The sequence below is a fragment of the Leopardus geoffroyi genome, chromosome D2 (genome assembly GCF_018350155.1).
Source record: "Leopardus geoffroyi isolate Oge1 chromosome D2, O.geoffroyi_Oge1_pat1.0, whole genome shotgun sequence".
In the NCBI taxonomy this organism is placed as follows: Eukaryota; Metazoa; Chordata; class Mammalia; order Carnivora; family Felidae; genus Leopardus; species Leopardus geoffroyi.
In genome coordinates, this window is record NC_059334.1 from 78,491,116 (window position 1) to 78,507,897 (window position 16,782).

The 16,782-nt window shown below is 50.5% G+C and overlaps 1 protein-coding gene across 1 annotated transcript in view; it reads left to right on the plus strand.

Annotated features, from left to right (window-relative positions):
- The first annotated feature begins 269 nt into the window (after positions 1-269).
- TACC2 (transforming acidic coiled-coil containing protein 2) overlaps positions 270-16,782 on the plus strand; it is a 214,718-nt gene continuing 198,205 nt past the window's right edge. The window contains 3 exon segments of the mRNA XM_045439735.1: positions 270-381; positions 1,252-1,352; positions 15,965-16,042. Coding sequence (XP_045295691.1) covers positions 16,010-16,042 — 33 coding nt within the window. The 5' untranslated portion in view covers positions 270-381; positions 1,252-1,352; positions 15,965-16,009.

Here is a 16,782-nt window from a genome sequence, read left to right on the forward strand (position 1 = left end):
GCCAAAATATAGAACGGCCCCCAAGTAAATTAAATTGCAACCCAAGGCAGTGGAGACTGGATTCGGATCCCAAATAAACTCAGAGTGAGGAGAACAGAGTTGCAGGCTCTCGATACCTGCAACCGCCCTGGCCCCTGTTATCCTCCCTCGGGGCTGCAGAGCCTTCTGGAAAGCTGCCGCCTGGCCTGGGTCAGATTGCTTACACGCCGCTGCTTCCCAGGCCAGCGTTCCCAACCTTAAGCCAATGCACATTTATAGAACACTTCCATGTGATCCTGGGGGAAGACAGACCACGGGCGGAGGGCAGTGCTGAGAAGTCCTGACATCAGGAAGAGAGGGCCTTTTCCCGGCTCTCTGCTCCTCATGCTGAGAGGATACTGGGTAAGTAAGTCTCAGCCTGACGGCTTTATTCCTTTGAACGACGTGTGGCTTTAAACTGGTTTGGCTACTGAGATTAGAGGGATAAATGCATTTCTTTCTTTTCTTTCCTTATAAAGGGAAACTAAAGGCACATTTGTGCTTATTTCCACGCCCTTCACCCCCTTGTCCCCGAAGCTGCATGAACTGTATTTTTTCTTTCCCGTAAATTACTGTTTCCTTTTGGTAGGATAAGTCCCCATTGATCTGGACCTTGGTCTCCTCGTTCATAAAATAAGGGTTTGGCTGGATGAAATTTCATTCTTCTGGCCTCTGTTATGATTCTGCCCCTTGCAAATTGGATTTTCAAGTATTTACGGTTCTGTGGAATGACGATTTAAGAGGCCCCTGAGGCTCCGACACACCACGACTTTATGGGGGGAAAAGTTATTTTAAAACTCTTGACGGTGTTGACTCAGTCACGTCTGCCAGTGTTTCTCTGGACCCACACAAGTACCTTTTCAGGCCGGTTTCGATGCTGTGGCTGCCAACTCGGAGTTGCATGTGATTTCAACAAAAATCATGTGTTTCCGAGCCTGACTTGGTGTCAGTTACAACTGGATCATCAGGCCACACTCAGGTTATGCAGAATGCTAAGCCTTACTCGAAAATCCTACAGTTTAGTAAAACACAGTGGAGCGTGAGCGTGTAGGTGCGCATGTGGGTCCTATTTCATAGCACGTTCCATGAAACAGGAACGCACAGACTGCCACCCCTTATCCCACGCACACCGCGTACGCACTGGTGTGGACTGTCCTCATGTGCGTGTGTAGAGGGGGCAAAGCCCCTCCGGTTTTAGCTGCTGCTTCCAAATCGGCACACTGTCCTTCCCAGTGAATGCCCTTTGGCGACTTCGGGATTGTCCTGCTCTGGGGTCCAGCTGGCCGTGCCCCGTTGCTTCCCTCCACGTCCTCCTGCACGGACACCAACACCAGGTGGGTCTCGTGGCCGTTGGGGGTTGATGTTCAGGAAAAGCCTTACGCTCCAGTTTCGTTTTCGAAGTCCCTAGGTTTGGGGTTTCCTAGCTTGGTGCTCTGTTTGCACGGGGAGATTTGGGAAGAGCTGAAATCCCTGCTGCCTCCATCTTCCTAGGATGCCACGGGTCAGTTTTGTCATCACAACCTGGAGACCCGCTTGCTTCTACAGTAGCTCTAATGGGTAGTGATGAGGGTCCGACCCAGAAGCAAAGGGAATGGGGAGGAAGGGGACCGTGAATGACACACTGGGAAGGAAGAACCCAGAGTTCTCGGTGAATGTGCATTGGAGAGACCAGAGGAATGAAATTGAGGGAAAATTAAAACACAGTCTATCACGCATTCACCCCTGGGCTCTTTCCGCAAACACTCAAGTGACTGCCGTGTACCAGGTGCTGGGAACGAGGATATAGTTGTAAGCTACACTCGCACAACCACAGCATCTGGGCTGGAAGGGGGGCAGATCCCAAGCAGCAATCACGGGGCAGAATTGCCACGAGGGTCCCGGGGAATGTGACGGGAAGAGCGTAGTCCTGTCGGTGGAAATGGGAAAGTCAAGACAGAGTTTGGCCTGACCAAGAGAGATGTAAATTTACATTTCAAGAGGTTAAGTGACAGTGAGTCATCTAAGAAGAAACTGCCACCAGAGTTAAAAACGCAGTGGGTGCGGGAGGAAGTGAGCGCCGGTGGCCTGGATTTGGAGCCTTCCGCCAGGGGAGGCTATGGAAACCAGTGGAATCTTCTGAGGACACCAGGCTGGAAGACCAAATCGTGGATCTTATTTTTTTCTTAATGTTTATTTAATTATTTTCAAAGAGCGAGAGAGAGCGGAGGAAGGGCAGAGAGAGAGAGGGAATCCCAAGCAGGCTCTGTACTGTCGACACAGAGCCCGATGAGGGGCTCAGTCTCACAAACTGTGAGATCATGACTTAAGCTGAAGCCACGAGTCGGATGCTTAACCAACTGAGCCACCCGGCTGCCCCAAATCCTGGATCTTGTTAAATGGCTTCCCTGAGAGCAGGGAAGAGAAACTGGAGAAGGCCAAGGAGAGCCGGGTTTTGGAGCACCTGTGTAAATGGACAGACCCACTGGGAGAAAGCGGGGGTGACAACGTCAGATGCTGCGGAGATGCTGAAGCAGGATGGGGACTGGGCAGGGAGGGGGGTCACGGGCAACTTCTGAGTGTGGTGTCAATCAGGGAACACTGGTTGCCAGAAACAGAAACTCCCTGGAAACGAGCTGGGGCATCAGTTGAGAAGACGTAGCTGTGGGCTGTAGCAACTCCTCGTGTCCCGGCTTCTCAGCCAGCACCTACGTCCTTCTGGTCTGAGGGTGGGCTGGTGTCTGCTGGGCTCCTAACCTTGCTCGTCCCTCACATCATCAAGCGCAGTCTCCGGGTCTCTCTGGCACGGATTCCAGCCTCCATTCCTCATTGCCTTGTGACTCACGCAGCCCCCGCCCTTGATTGACTTCCAGGGCCCCTATTACATATCAAGAGAGAAAATCTGATTGGCCCACCTTAAGCCAGAATCAACCCCTCGTGCCATCAGCAGTGTCTAGGAGGTGGGTTGGTGGGGGGTAGGGAACGGGGGAGAATGAGAAACGAGCCATTTTCAGAGAGAAGGCCAATGGCGGGCCTTTGAAATTTCCTCGCTCGAGTGTATGATTCTATGGGAGTGGATTTTTTAAAAATTTTTTTCATGTTTATTTTTTATTTTATTTTTGAGAGAGAGAGAGAGCGTGAGCAGGGGAAGGGCAGAGAGAGAGGGAGACACAGAATCTGAAGCAGGCTCCAGGCTCCGAGCTGTCAGCCCAGAGCCCGACGCGGGGCTCGAACTCGTGAACTGCGAGATCGCGCCCAGAGCCGAAGTCGGAGGCTCAGCCGACTGAGCCACCCAGGCGCCCCAATGGGAGTGGACGTTATTGCGGGTTGCAATGATGAGACCCGCCAGCTGCACACAAGAGTGTGTGCTGAATGGGCCAGGGTGTGCGGGGTGTAAGGCATAACACTGGGGGACCCGGACAGGTGCAATTCACCAGACTGTGAGGTATCGGCCAGTAGAGAACAAAACTCACTATGATGCACCCTTGCTCCAAATCTCCAATTCCCGAGAGTGGAAGCCGAGGTGAGGTGGTCCAACCCCACACAGGAGGTGGGGCAGGGGGTCGGACGCTCCAGGGTGGCAAGACTACAAGGAAGCAGCCATCCCTGCCCAAGGAGCGAACACAGGAAGACAACTCTTTGCGGGCTCATCTGAACGCTTTGAGAGTCACCGGAGGGTCCACAGCCTCGGTCCTACGGCCCTTAGTTCAGCCGTGTTTAGAGGAGATGGACGTCGATGTGTTTCCATACCCCTGGCCTGCTGTGGCTGGTTGGTGTGCGTGTTTCAGTCCCGTGAAATGATGTGGAGAGCAGGAACGGGTCAACCCAGCTGCCACCTTGCCAGCGTTTCATAAATGCCGTCAAGGAGGGTGTTGAAAATGGACCCGGGGCAGAGAGTTGCTGGGACGAGGGAGCGCTCTGAGTTTGTGACCTAAAAAGGGGAAATTCTGCTCCACGCGCAAGTCAGGGAACAGCCTCGGCAGAGCCCGGTGCCAGAATTGGTGCCGAAGAATTAGAAAGAGGTTAAACCCAGCGACACGGGCCCATGTTGTTGTAGCAAAGGGAGCTAACTTTCTGTCGTCGAGCTGCTCACGTCGGTTCAGGAATGACTAAAGCTGGTTTGTGGGTCGGTTTTCCGGGATCCCAGAGAAATTCCCAGCCCCTACCAAAGGATGGCTTCTCCTCAGAGTAGTTGCCTTTCAGGCTTATCAAATCCAGGGTTGCAAGGCTTAGACCATGGAAGATTCTTTCTCTCTGGTTGTGCTCATTATGTGTGAAGGAGCAGTAAAGGGTATGGATGTGGGTGCAGCTGGAGTGATCTTTGTTCTTTAAGTTTATTTATTTTGAGAGAGAGAGAGTAGGGGAGGGGCAGAGAGAGAGAGAGAGAGAGAGAGGGAGAGAGAATCCCAATCAGGCCGCGTGCTGTCCCCAGAGTCCGATATGGGGCTCGAAGCCACGGACCCCAAGATCATGGTCTGAGCCGAAGTCAGGAGTCAGACACTTAACCGACTGAGCCACCCAGGCACCCCTGGAGTGATCATTTTTAAGTGGGGCCAAGGTTGTTCATTTTCAGGGGACATAATTTTGTTGGTCACTCTGGGGGCTCACAAAACATGCGTTTGTGTTTAGTGTTGGTGGTTCAGAAAACAGCTCCGGTGACCATGCTTCTGCTAGAAGCTGATAATGAGGCTCAAGTTAGGATCTGACGGAGTCATTTTGTGGCTCATATTTCATAGCAAACAGATGAGACGACCAAGCCCCGAGTCCTGGTCAGTCACAAGGCCATCCTCTCATGTGTTCCTGTTCTTTGGAGAACATTTGGTGATGTTATTGTCTGCATCACCTGGTGGCAGTTGCGCTCTCCGGCCTTTGGTGGGTGTGCTCCCCTCGTCCCCAGTGCCAGCCTGTCTTCCCGCCCCGGGACTGGTGATGCTTTTGCCAACACCTCTCCCTAGTTTAGCACAAACAAGAAGATTCAGGTTGGCTTGTCTTGGTTAACAGGTGGGGGGGGGGGGGGTGCGCAGGGAATGACCTAATCACAGATGCCAACCTTGGAGAAGCAACTAGACGGAGAAGGAACGGTGCCCATGGGCAGTCATTAGTACCAGACCTTCTTATCAGATGGGCAGATCCTCCTGGGAGGGAATTCAGGAAGTTATCTTTTGGGAGCTGTGTTCATACATGGCAAGACCTGTCCTCAGGCCCACGTTCTGGAAGCCGGGTAGTGCTCAGACTATACGTAGTCCTAGAAACCAAACAAACAGGGGTGAGAGAGAGGGGCTGAGCTGGGGCTTGGGAAGCAACGCTTGGACTGAGGTCCACATCTGAAGCCCAACGAGGAAACTTAATCATTCCGAGAATAGTTATAGATCAATGAAGTCTTCATTCATTAGCTTCCTTCCATCTTCTCCATTTTTCTTTTTTTTTTTTCTTTTTTTTTAAGTTTATTTATTTTTGAGACAGAGAGAGACAGAGCATGAACGGGGGAGGGGCAGAGAGAGAGGGAGACACAGAATCAGAAGCAGGCTCCAGGCTCTGAGCCATCAGCCCAGAGCCCGATGCGAGGCTCGAACTCACGGACCGCGAGATCGTGACCTGAGCTGAAGTCGGACGTTTAACCGACTGAGCCACCCAGGCGCCCCTCTTTTTTTTTTTTTTATTTATTGAGAGAGAGAGAGAGAGAGAGAGAGAATCCCAAGCAGGCTTCGCACTGTAAGCACAGAGCCCAGCTCGGGGTTCTGAACTCACAGTGAGATCATGACCTGAGCTGAAATAATGAGTAGGCGCTTAACCGACAGAGCCATCGAGGTGCCCCAGCCACTGTTTTTCTACATTAGTCAGTCTACCTGTGCTTTCCGCAAAGATTCGTGGAGGGCAGAGGATGGGCGCATGAAAAATCACGCTCCTGGATCGTCTCACTTTCCTCTTGTTATTCAGTTTACTCTGAAGAGTGCTGTTTAACTGTCTCTGCTTTCTTCCTGTCTTCAAGTTATCCTGAGGGTCTGGTTGTTGCACACATTTACTTTCTCTATCTCATTGTTTTATATCTTTTGGGGAAGAAACATGGAGAGACAGGTCGCTACCTCAAAAGTTAATTAAAGGGGCGCCTGGGTGGCGCAGTCGGTGAAGCGGCCGACTTCAGCCAGGTCACCATCTCGCGGTCCGTGAGTTCGAGCCCCGCGTCGGGCTCTGGGCTGATGGCTCAGAGCCTGGAGCCTGTTTCCGATTCTGTGTCTCCCTCTCTCTCTGACCCTCCCCCGTTCATGCTTTGTCTCTCTCTGTCCCAAAAATAAATAAACGTTGAAAAAAAAAAAAATTAAAAAAAAAAAAAAAAAAGTTAATTAAAAAAAAAAAACACAGGGGGGCGCTTGGGTGGCTCAGTCAGTTAAGCGGCCGACTTCAGCCAGGTCACGATCTCGCGGTCCGTGAGTTCGAGCCCCGCGTCAGGCTCTGGGCTGATGGCTCAGAGCCTGGAGCCTGCTTCGGATTCCGTGTCTCCCTCTCTCTGCCCCTCCCCCGCTCACGCTCTCTCTCTCTCTCTCTCTCTCTCTCTCTCTCTCTCTCAAGAAGTAAGTAAACATTAAAAAAATTTTAAAAAACACATACACACAGGAAAATTTGCTTAAGATGTCCTTTTTGTTCTTGCTGAAAAGAACTATAGTTGGAACAAATGGGACTTAACAAAGCCTCATTTGTAAGAATTTTTAAATTATATAGTGATTATTCTCTCCTTAAATTTTTAAAGATAAGTCTACAATAAACTTGTCTGAAGGACAAATGGCTTAAAAAGTGATTCTCTATGTTACATAATAAAATTCCCTGATGGTAGCTGAAACCCTCTCCAAGGCCTAGTAATTGCATTTGCAAAGACTTATTACGTCCTGCAGAAGGCAAATATCTTCAGCTTCTTAGTTCAGTTCTAACATATAGCTCATCAGTATAACATTTTGGCCCTGCCGTAATTGGCACTGATATCTCATCCACACTCAAGATTTCTGTCGTGTCTCATCCCGTCTCCCCCCACCCCCCCAACCCTCCCCTGGGCCTGTAGTTCTCAATTATGTTCATACTGTATTTGCTTTCCAAAAATGACAGCACACTTTAGCTTTGGGATTCGACTGATGTCTGAACGTTTGTGGGTTTCAACAGCTTGCTTTTCTAAGCAATATGGTTTTGCCAACACCCAGCCTGCAAAGGACTATATAAAGATCACGAAGAAGGGGAACCTTATATTTAAAGGTGTCATCAAATATCTGTTTTAGCAGGAAGAAAAGAGAAAGCAAAGAGACCTCTTACTGCAAACCAATATATGGCCTCATGTTTCCATTTTAGGCTAAGGGGCCAGGCACTGTTTATAATGTAAACTCAGAGCTTCATCCTCAGAGTGCAGGGATAGTCTGGCATCAGCCACGATGACACTAGGGGCCACTAGTCAAGGGGCCATGCTTGTAAATTGTCATCTTACCACGGGAGAGGAATATGATCCATCTAGCGGTCGTCTGTCACGTGACATCCTTTGTGCTTCAATGCACAGATCTTCAGGATGGATAGTCACAGTTGGGTGTAGGCTGGTATGAAGGCAAGTTAAATGGGCCCTCTGGGGGGAGATCTTATCAGTTAGCTTTTGCCATGAACAAATCACCCCAAAATTTAGGGGTTTAAAACACGAACTCTTTAGGATCTGATCCCATGGATTGGCATTTGGGCTGGGCTCGGCGGCTCCTCTGGGTTTTTTCTCTTGGTCTCTCTCGGCTGGGATCCTTCACGGGGCTGTGGCCATCTGTGGGCTGGCTAGTTCTCAGCAACTACTTCTCAGCCATGCAGCTGAAAGTGTGCAGATTCAGTGTGGTTCCAGAAGAAGCTAAATTTAGGGTGGCCCTTGAGGACCGTCTAAGAAGGCGGTCCATAAGATCAGCCAGGTTGCCCCTGTTGGTGATCGTGGGTTGCCAGAGCTGGTGGGGAATCCTCACCACATCTTAACTAAAGTCAGAACTGATGAATGGGGGGGGGGGGGGAACTCACCTTGTTCATTCATGGAATGGAACACACGTTTATCGGGTTCCAAAGCAGGGAATCCTGAACCAGGAGAAAGAAGGTCTGGGTTGGAATCCCAACTCTGCCAGCGTAGCAGCCAGTCAAGTCAGAAGACAGAAATGTCCCAGTTACTCTATCAGAGAGAATCTGACATAAAGAATGGCTATCTAAGTAAATGCCAAGGCAGAAAAGCAAACTCAGAGTTGCGACAGAAGGTGGTAGCTACAGGAGGCAGATATCACACTTAGGGCTTATGGGGCACAAAGAAGCTGGAATTATTAAAAAGTAGAAGATTGGAGGGAACCCCAGACCCCTGTGGAGGGAGGCCCAGCCATGAGGCGAGCTCTGTGGGCAGCAGGACAACCGGAGACAGGATGCCAGTGCTACACAGCAGGTGACTGCCCCCCGGGGGTGAAGGCTGTAGGCTGGGTGCTGCTCCCAGGACCGGGAAACAGACAGGGACGGAACGATCTCTCCTTCCTCCTTCCACCTCTGGCCTCTGCCTCCTCCTGCAGGGCCTCCCAGGAGCAGCTGGCAAAGCAGAAGTGGCTTTGCAGAGTCCCCAGCACCGGGAAACAGTAGGTTTGAGGCTGAGAAGCAACAGCTGAATACTGGCCCAGCCTCTCCCCAGGAGCAGGGCTGGGGACGTGGCCTCTGGTCTCGGGGGCGTGAGAGGAGATGTGTGAGTAACTCTCAGTCCTCATGTGCGTCGAGGCTGCCTTTTCCCATCGAAATTTCTCGGTGGCCTCAGAGATGGGCGAGGGAGAACACAGGAGGCTGGGGAAGAGCGGCAAGGAAGAGCCACACGTCCCTCAAACCCCACAGAGCAGCCAGGTCCCTGCCGGAGCAGAAAGCAGGCCGGCGAGGTCTTGCAACAAATCCCCTTCCCAGGCTACCGCGGTTTGTTTGTATTCAAACAGGAACATGATAACAGAGCTATAAGTAGCACCACGCTCAGCTGTGCAAAGGAGGGAGTTAGAACAACTGAACTCAGCCACCGGGGGGGGGGGGGGGGGGGAGAAGATGAGGTCTCCCGCCTGCTGGGGCCATCTGTGGGAACAAGCAGCTGGCTGGGGTCACCGGGGTGGCAAGCGGCCCAAGTCGCTGCTGGTCAGGTGCAGCTGAGCTCACCTTCAATAAGCAAGCCTAACCCGGACTCCTCCGGTCGATGCCTCCCACATCCCCAGCTGGCACAGGACCTGACGGGCTGGATGCCACCGCGGCCGGAGGGCAATCAATGCCACGGCAGGGAAGGCGGGTCCTATCTGACCTTGCTGGTCTGGTCGGGAGGTGACTGCAGAGCCTGCAGAGGCCTGCTGGGGAGGGGGCGGGGTTCTGCCTGCTAGAAGCGTGCCTGTCTACATCTGGTCCCAGCCCCTGCTTGCTGGGAGACGAGGGCCGATCCTTTCCTACCCTCTCAGCCTCAGCTTCCCCGTCTGCGAAGGGGGTGTTGAACATGATCCCCAGGTTTCTTCCAGCACTCACAACCCAGCATGCTCAGTGCAAAAGAAAAATCAAAACTTCTTAAGCCTTTAAAACGATACATTTCTTTTTTTTTTTTTTTTAAGGTTTATTTATTTTTGAGACAGAGAGAGACAGAGCATGTACGGGGGAGGAGCAGAGAGAGAGAGGGAGACACAGAATCTGAAACAGGCTCCAGGCTCTGAGCTGTCAGCACAGAGCCCCACGCGGGGCTCGAACTCACGGACTGTGAGATAGATCATGACCTGAGCCGAAGTCGGTCGCTTCACCGACTGAGCCACCAAGGCGCCCCAAAACAGATACATTTCTGTCACATACAAAAAAGAATTTTTTTTTAAACAAGAGAATAGAAAACCCCAAATAGAAAACTCGGTACGATGGTGGGATGGATCAGCAGATTCCAAGAGGCTGTTCTCACAGGACAGTGGAGGTTAGTTGCAAAACCTCTCTGAGTCTCCGCGTCGCCACCGAGGCTGGCACGATCTTGTCTCTGATTTCCCAGCTCCCTGCACCTCCCCACCCTGCACACAGCATATGAAATGGGGCGTCAGCCTGACCTGGACATCGCAATCTCGTTCTGAGCTGCGGCCTCCGCCCACAGACTGCTTCTGCACCCGTCAGCTGCTGTGCTGGTTCTCACGTTTCCGTCTCCCCTCCTCCACACTTGGCCCCAGGCTCCATTTCCCCGGTGGTGATCTTGGCTCCTCCCAGCAATGCTCCGCCTACCCAGCCCTGCTAGGCTATCTGGGCCACTGCAGTAAATCACCTTCCCAAACCTGGCCCTGTCCGCAGATCAGGGAGGGGGTGGCCCAATCAGCCCGGACCCTCCTAACCGGCTCCAGGTGCCAACAGCTAAAAACTCCATGCTCTACCAAAAGTAAATGAGCAGAAAAAGACACGAGAGAAAAAGGCCGTCAACTACCTTTGAACGGCATTGAAGAAGCTTTCAAGGTAGTAGCATCACTTCCTTCATGAACGCAGGGTCTGGGGCCATCCATCCTTCCTCTTGCTCTCTGCCGGTCTTTGACCCTGTGACTCGATCCCTCTGGGTTTCGGGTGTTCATCCATAAGAAAAGAAAATACCTACCCCATAGCTCCACTGTAAGTATCACAGAGAACTCGAACACCCAGTGCTTGGTACACAAAAAAGCTCCGTATTTATAGAATGCGTGAAGAAACGAACGAATGACTCAAAGACTGTCCCATCGTGTTCGGGGTCTTTTGCGGCTGTGATGATGGGACACCAATATGCCAGCTGAAAAACGAAAATCCTCCCAAACAATTATCTTTTAAAAATGAATTTTAGGGGCGCCTGGGTGGCTCAGTCAGTTTAAGTGTCTGACTTCAGCTCAGGTCATGATCCTGTGGTCTGTGGGTTCGAGCCCCGCGTCGGGTCTGGGCTGAAGGCTCGGAGCCTGGAGCCTGCTTCTGATTCTGTGTCTCCCTCTCTCTCTGCCCCTCCCCCACTCACGATCTGTCTCTCTCTCTCTCTCAAAAATAAACATTATTTGTCACCATTTGTTTCTTCTAGTGCACAAGTCAGTTCAGCTGAGCTTTTATTGCAGATGTCCCGATTTCTATTGAAAACATTTTTCTATTGAAAAAAAAATCTATTGATTTTTATTGAAGGGATAAGAAGAAGGCAATACAAACCTTGTGCCACTGAGGGATTTGCCTACTGGGACTCCAAAGAAACCCACTGCCAATAATAATGTAATAGGCAGCAGTTTTGTGCTTAATCTAGTCTAAGAGCTTTGCTGAAATTAACTCATCACAGCCATGTGAGGTAGGTATTGTTAGGATTCCCATTTTAGAGATGACAAAACTGAGGTTATAGAAGTTAACGAACTCACTAGCGTTTATACATCGAGTGGTGAAGCTAGTATTCACACTGCAACAGTCTGGCGGCAAGGTCTGGTTCATAATCCCAACCCCCTGCCTCCAAAGGGAGGTTATCCTGGAGATTGATGAGTGAACGTGCACACACCTGTGTTTAGCCATGCGTGGCAGGAAATGGAAATCTGGTTGGTTGCTTAGTGTCTGGGTTGGAAGAAGACAAGCACAAAGAGGGAAGCTGGTCAGCCACGGACACGTGTAGACAGTGGTAAGGCAAGGAGACGGATATTGAGGTCCCATTAGAGTACTGCCTTGGGGAGAGGTAGTCACAGCTAAGGAATGTGGACGGTCGGGATTCCATAGTGCCTGACATCTCAACACGTCCTCTGTGCCTGGGCAATTTATTATAAGAGACACTTATAAGACATTATAAGAGCACCAGCTTCTGGGGCGGAAGCTGAAGTGTTGGTGTTTTGATTTGTTCTCTTTCCCACTGACGGTGGCGGCCCCTGGAGCTCAGAGGCGGCCAGGGCAAGTGGTGGTGGGACGGGCATCAGTGATTCTGCCCAGGATCCAGCAGTCATGATGGCGGTGGCCCAGGGACCAATGGTGGCAGCAATAGTGATATCAGCAGCCACCCATGAAGCCCCAGAGTTGACAGAGGTTCATGGAAGCATGGTTCATGGTTCATGGATGGTTCAGCAATTTGCACTGCTGAATGTACACGAGTGAAAATTGAATACTGAACATTCCCCACCTTCAACTCGGGTTCCGTGACTCGGCTATTTTGGTTGGCCATCCTCTCTCCCCTCTCCTCAGCAGTGTGCCCCCAATCCTTCCCTTCTCTTTCACTGCGTTTGCCCCCCTGTTGAAGAGACTTCTCTTCCTTTCTAACTGGTTCCTCCAAGGCATCTCACTTAAAAAGATTTTCCTCCCTAGAAAAATTCTCCTGTGATTTGAGTGGGGATGAGGAGGAAGAAGAAGGCAAACATTCTTGTTTCTCATCCCACCGATCCTTAATTGGACAGAAACCTGGTGTTTGTCAACGTAAAAGTGACAGTTTTCAAGTGCCGCCTCCCTCCAGGTGGAACGCTTTTTTCAAACAATAGTTTATGCGGAACCCCAAGCTGTGAAAGACCTACGCTTTTAAAACGTGAGCTGAAATTTATATAAGGTAAAACGAACCATTTTCAAGTGAACTGTTGTATTTAACACATTCGCAATGCTGTGCAACCACCACCACTATCTGGTTCCAAAATATTTTCATCACAACAAAATCAAACCCTGAACCCACCAAGGAGTTACTCACCCTTCCCCCAGCCCTTGCGAACCATCAGTCTGGTTTCTGTCCCTCTGGACTTCGCTGTTCTAGACTTTTCGTATCAGTGGGATCACACAACATGGGACCTTTTGTGTCTGACTTTTTTCACTTAGTAAATTTCTGAGGTTCATCCGAGTGGTTACCTGAGTCAGAACTTCGTTCCTTTTTATGGCTGATTAATATTCCGATGAATGGGTCTACCACAATTTGAGTATCCATTCGTTTGTTGAAACAGACACACTTCTGCTCTGTTCGAACCAGACGTGGGGGCACAGAGATCCCCTCCACATCCGACTTTCCCCTCTGGGAAGCTCCTGACACCCTTCCGAGCTTAATAAGACACCTGGTCCCAGGGAAGCCTTTGAGGAAATGCCAACTTGTCTCCCGGGAGGGGTCGCACCTGTGGCAGGGATAAGGGGCTTCTGCAGAAGGAAAGGCTTCCGGGCGAGAAAAAACAAAACCAAAACCGGCTGCATTCATACAAAAGAGTGGCTGCCTGGTCATAACTGGCCAATCCTGGGAGCTGGGAGGCTGCTGGGCAAAAGGGTCCCTGGGCAGCTGCCCCTTGGTCCCACCCAAGGGCCTGGGGCCTCCTCCACCCCAATGGGCAGGTCTGCCTATCAGGGATCCGGCCAAGCCGGCGGCCTTTTATGACTTCGCTTGTTGAAACTCAAGCCACGCCTCGGTAAGTACATTCTCCACACCACACACTATAAACAGGTGCCAGACTGCTGGCGTCATCGTTTTCCACAAGTTTTCTCTGTGTTTCCACATTATTTAGGGTGGAAAATTTCCAGGTGTAAACAGGAAGCCCTTTGAGCATTTTACTCCTTTCTCCAACGAAAGGCTTGTCCCTGCTCCATTGCGGAAAGGGCGAGCGAGTGATCCGTGGCTCCCTGCTTGCCGGGCAAGGCAGTTCTGATCGCTTAGGTGCAGCCAATCCGGCCACGGGCCCAGTTTTAGTCTGGATAAGCCTTCTCTGAAAGGAGCCCAGCTAATGTAATCACGGGGAAAATCCTCTTCGTGAAAGGCCGTGGCCGCGATGGGCGCAGAAACGCTGATGCCACGTTTGTGTGATCACAGAGGCTCCGCACAGCCGCCGCTCAGGTATGAGGCGCAGCTGGTTTGTGTCAGTGTCAGGGGTGGAGACGGGTTGTTTGTCCAACTGCGTGAAGGTGGGCGGATGCCTCGGCTTGGGCCTCACCTGCTTCTGAATGGAGGAGGAGAAAGTCCGATTGCTGAACAGCAGACTTTCCGTGGGCCCGCAGCCTCCCAAGTCGCACAGACCTTCCCCGAATGTAAGTAGCCGGCAAAGCTGTACCCGCCTTCCTTTCTGGTCCTGGGGGAGCCCGGGGGGCTGGCAGTTCTGCAGCTCACAGAGGAGACAGTTCCAGAAACGGCCAAGCCTTCGCTCTGTGGCTTTGAAATTCGCACTGGGCCAGAAGTAGTTGTGCCATTGTCTTTAGTCTGTTTACCTGTGTAAAAAGCTAGTTCAAGCGCTCTGATCTGTCATACAATTATTCAACTGAATCCTCCGAATGAGTTTCACAAACTAATATGACATTGGACCGTATGACATTCCGACTGTGTCTGGGTTAAACTGGTCGGCACGAGGATGTGACGGGGATAGATAAGGGCGTAATGATTGTAGCATTCAATGGTATTTGCTAATGAAGCGTCATCATTTTCCAAATGAACATCCAAAACACCCTGAAGCGATCAATTTGAAGCACATGATGATTTTTACATTCTGTGAGTGAGCATTTTATTTTTGGCCCATCTTATAAACAGTGAAGGTCAAGAAAGGGTTAAGGACTTGTATCCTTTTGGCTCAAGGGTTAGGAGTGAGAGAATTGATCACTACAGTGACATCACTCACAATTTTCTCAGTTTGGGGGGCATTTTATTTGTGCTGCTCAAAATACTTCAATTTGATTTTCCAGTGACGGTTCAGTACACACAGCATATGGTAGCTACCCGGTCAGAGTTGGTTGAATGGATGAGCAGATCAATGGACAAATTTTACTTGTAAGTCAATCACTGAAGTTTTCTGAGCAAATACTAATGATACCACACTGCTGTGGAAGGAATCTTGAATTCGAAGGCAGGAGACTGAGTTCTATTACCAGCTTTGACTTGTCCCAGCTGGGTCTTTGGCAAGTCCCCTTGCCTTCTCCCATTTCAGTACCCGCCCCCCATGGAATAGACTGGTAATCTCTAAGGTTCCAGTTCTGAAAGTTTGATACGTTTTACCAGCTTTCTGTGACTTAGTTTCTCCATCTAGAAAAAGGAAGGTGAGAGTCCCCGTCCTGCCGATGTTAGGGGGTCTCCTGGAACTCAGCCGATGTCGGCGCTGACCTGGGCTTCGCTGTGTATGGGAAGCATCCTCAGGAAGACAGGGATGAACAGTGTTGCTAAGTGAGCCCGACGGAATGGGTCTAGAGTCCTCCCGGTGGCCGGCCGCTTTACATGATTATTTATTCCTTGTCTGGGCCCTGCTACCCGTTCTCCTCCCCGAGAAAACCATTCTGCCATCGTAAAAATATGTGCAGAAGCAAAGCCGATTTGATGAAACGAGTGCTTTGAGCCAAAAATATAGAAACCACGTGTTATTGGGGCGCCTGGGTGGCTCAGTCTAGTAAGTGTCCAACTTCCTCTTGGGTCCGGATCTCACAGTTCGTGAGATCGAGCCCCGCACTGGCTGTCTGCTGTCAGAGCAGAGCCCGCTTTGGATCCCAAGTCCACCTCTCTCTCTGCCCTCCCCCCCCCCCAAAAAATAAATAAACACTGGAAAGTAAATAAATAAATAAAAACCATACGTTATCGAACAAAGTGGATTTCACGCCTCCTAATGTTCGACACCGGGCTCTGCGGTCACCTGATGGGGGAACCGCCATACTCTGGATTTCCAGAGTGAGCACGATTAGAAACACAAAACACCCCGACAGTGACACTTCTCAAGCTCTCCTTGGCAACTGGGCCCCTTCTGTCACTTCATTTGTAGATACACCTCTGCGTGTACATTGACGTTAAGTCGGAGACTCAGGAACAAACTTATTTTTCTGAGCTGTCTGCCAGCCCCTGGGGTGGGGAGTGAGAACAGCAGCCCGGACAGGGGAAAGAAGTCTGGGTGGCGTATAACAAAAGAAAACCCTTCAAAGGCAAGTTTCTGTGATGTGGCTGCAGAGATCAACATTTCCCATCACCTGGCTTTTGAGTCTGAGTTGATGGGCAGACCAAAAATGCCTGAGGTCTTCTTCAATTTTATGGATGTGTATACCCTTTTATTTCTTCCAGTTGCTTCTGGTAAAATCCAGAGGGTCGCTGGCACCCTGAATCACCATGGGCAATGAGAACAGCACCTCGGAAAACCAGGTGGGTGTCAGGGAGCTTCCCCCTCAACCTACCCGGATCGCTTGATTGACCTTGACTGGGTTTTTTTTTTTCCCCCTGAGCATCTCCTCTCCATCCAGGAAGGAGCAAGCTAAAACACAGATTGGGGCACCTGAGTGGCTCGGTCGGTTAAGCATCCGACTCTTGATTTTGGCTCAGGTCATGATCTCAGGGTTCGTGGGATCGAGCCCCGCGTCGGGCTCTCCGCTGACAGTCTGCTTGGGATTCTCTCTCTCCCTCTCTCTCTGCCCCTTCCCCGCTCTCTCTCTCTCTCATTCTCAAAATAAATCAACATTTAAAAAACACAGATTATTCCTGGATACATATGGCACATGTATCTGCATAAGTATTTCTTATTCCCATTTTCAGAATTGTTGCATTCAAGCCAGCCCCGATTTTATAAACTGTAAAAAACTAGTTTAACGGTTATTTTCTTGATTTTAACATTGACATAATAAGAGTTTGGCATATTTTTTTCTGGATTGTGCCCACCCATCTGTTCCCTTGTGTGGATGCATCACAGGAGGATGAAATAAAACCTTATCCACACTCCTCCCCAAAATAGTTGTGGCCCTCAAAAAGCGATCTTAAACTCTATCACTGTTGAGCAGATTAAACGCGAACTGTCATTTCCATGTTAGGTCGGGTTTTCACTTTTGAGGAATGAGTCTTAAGTGCTCAATCGTGCATAAGGCTGGCGTTGTTAAAGTATGTTCAAATTT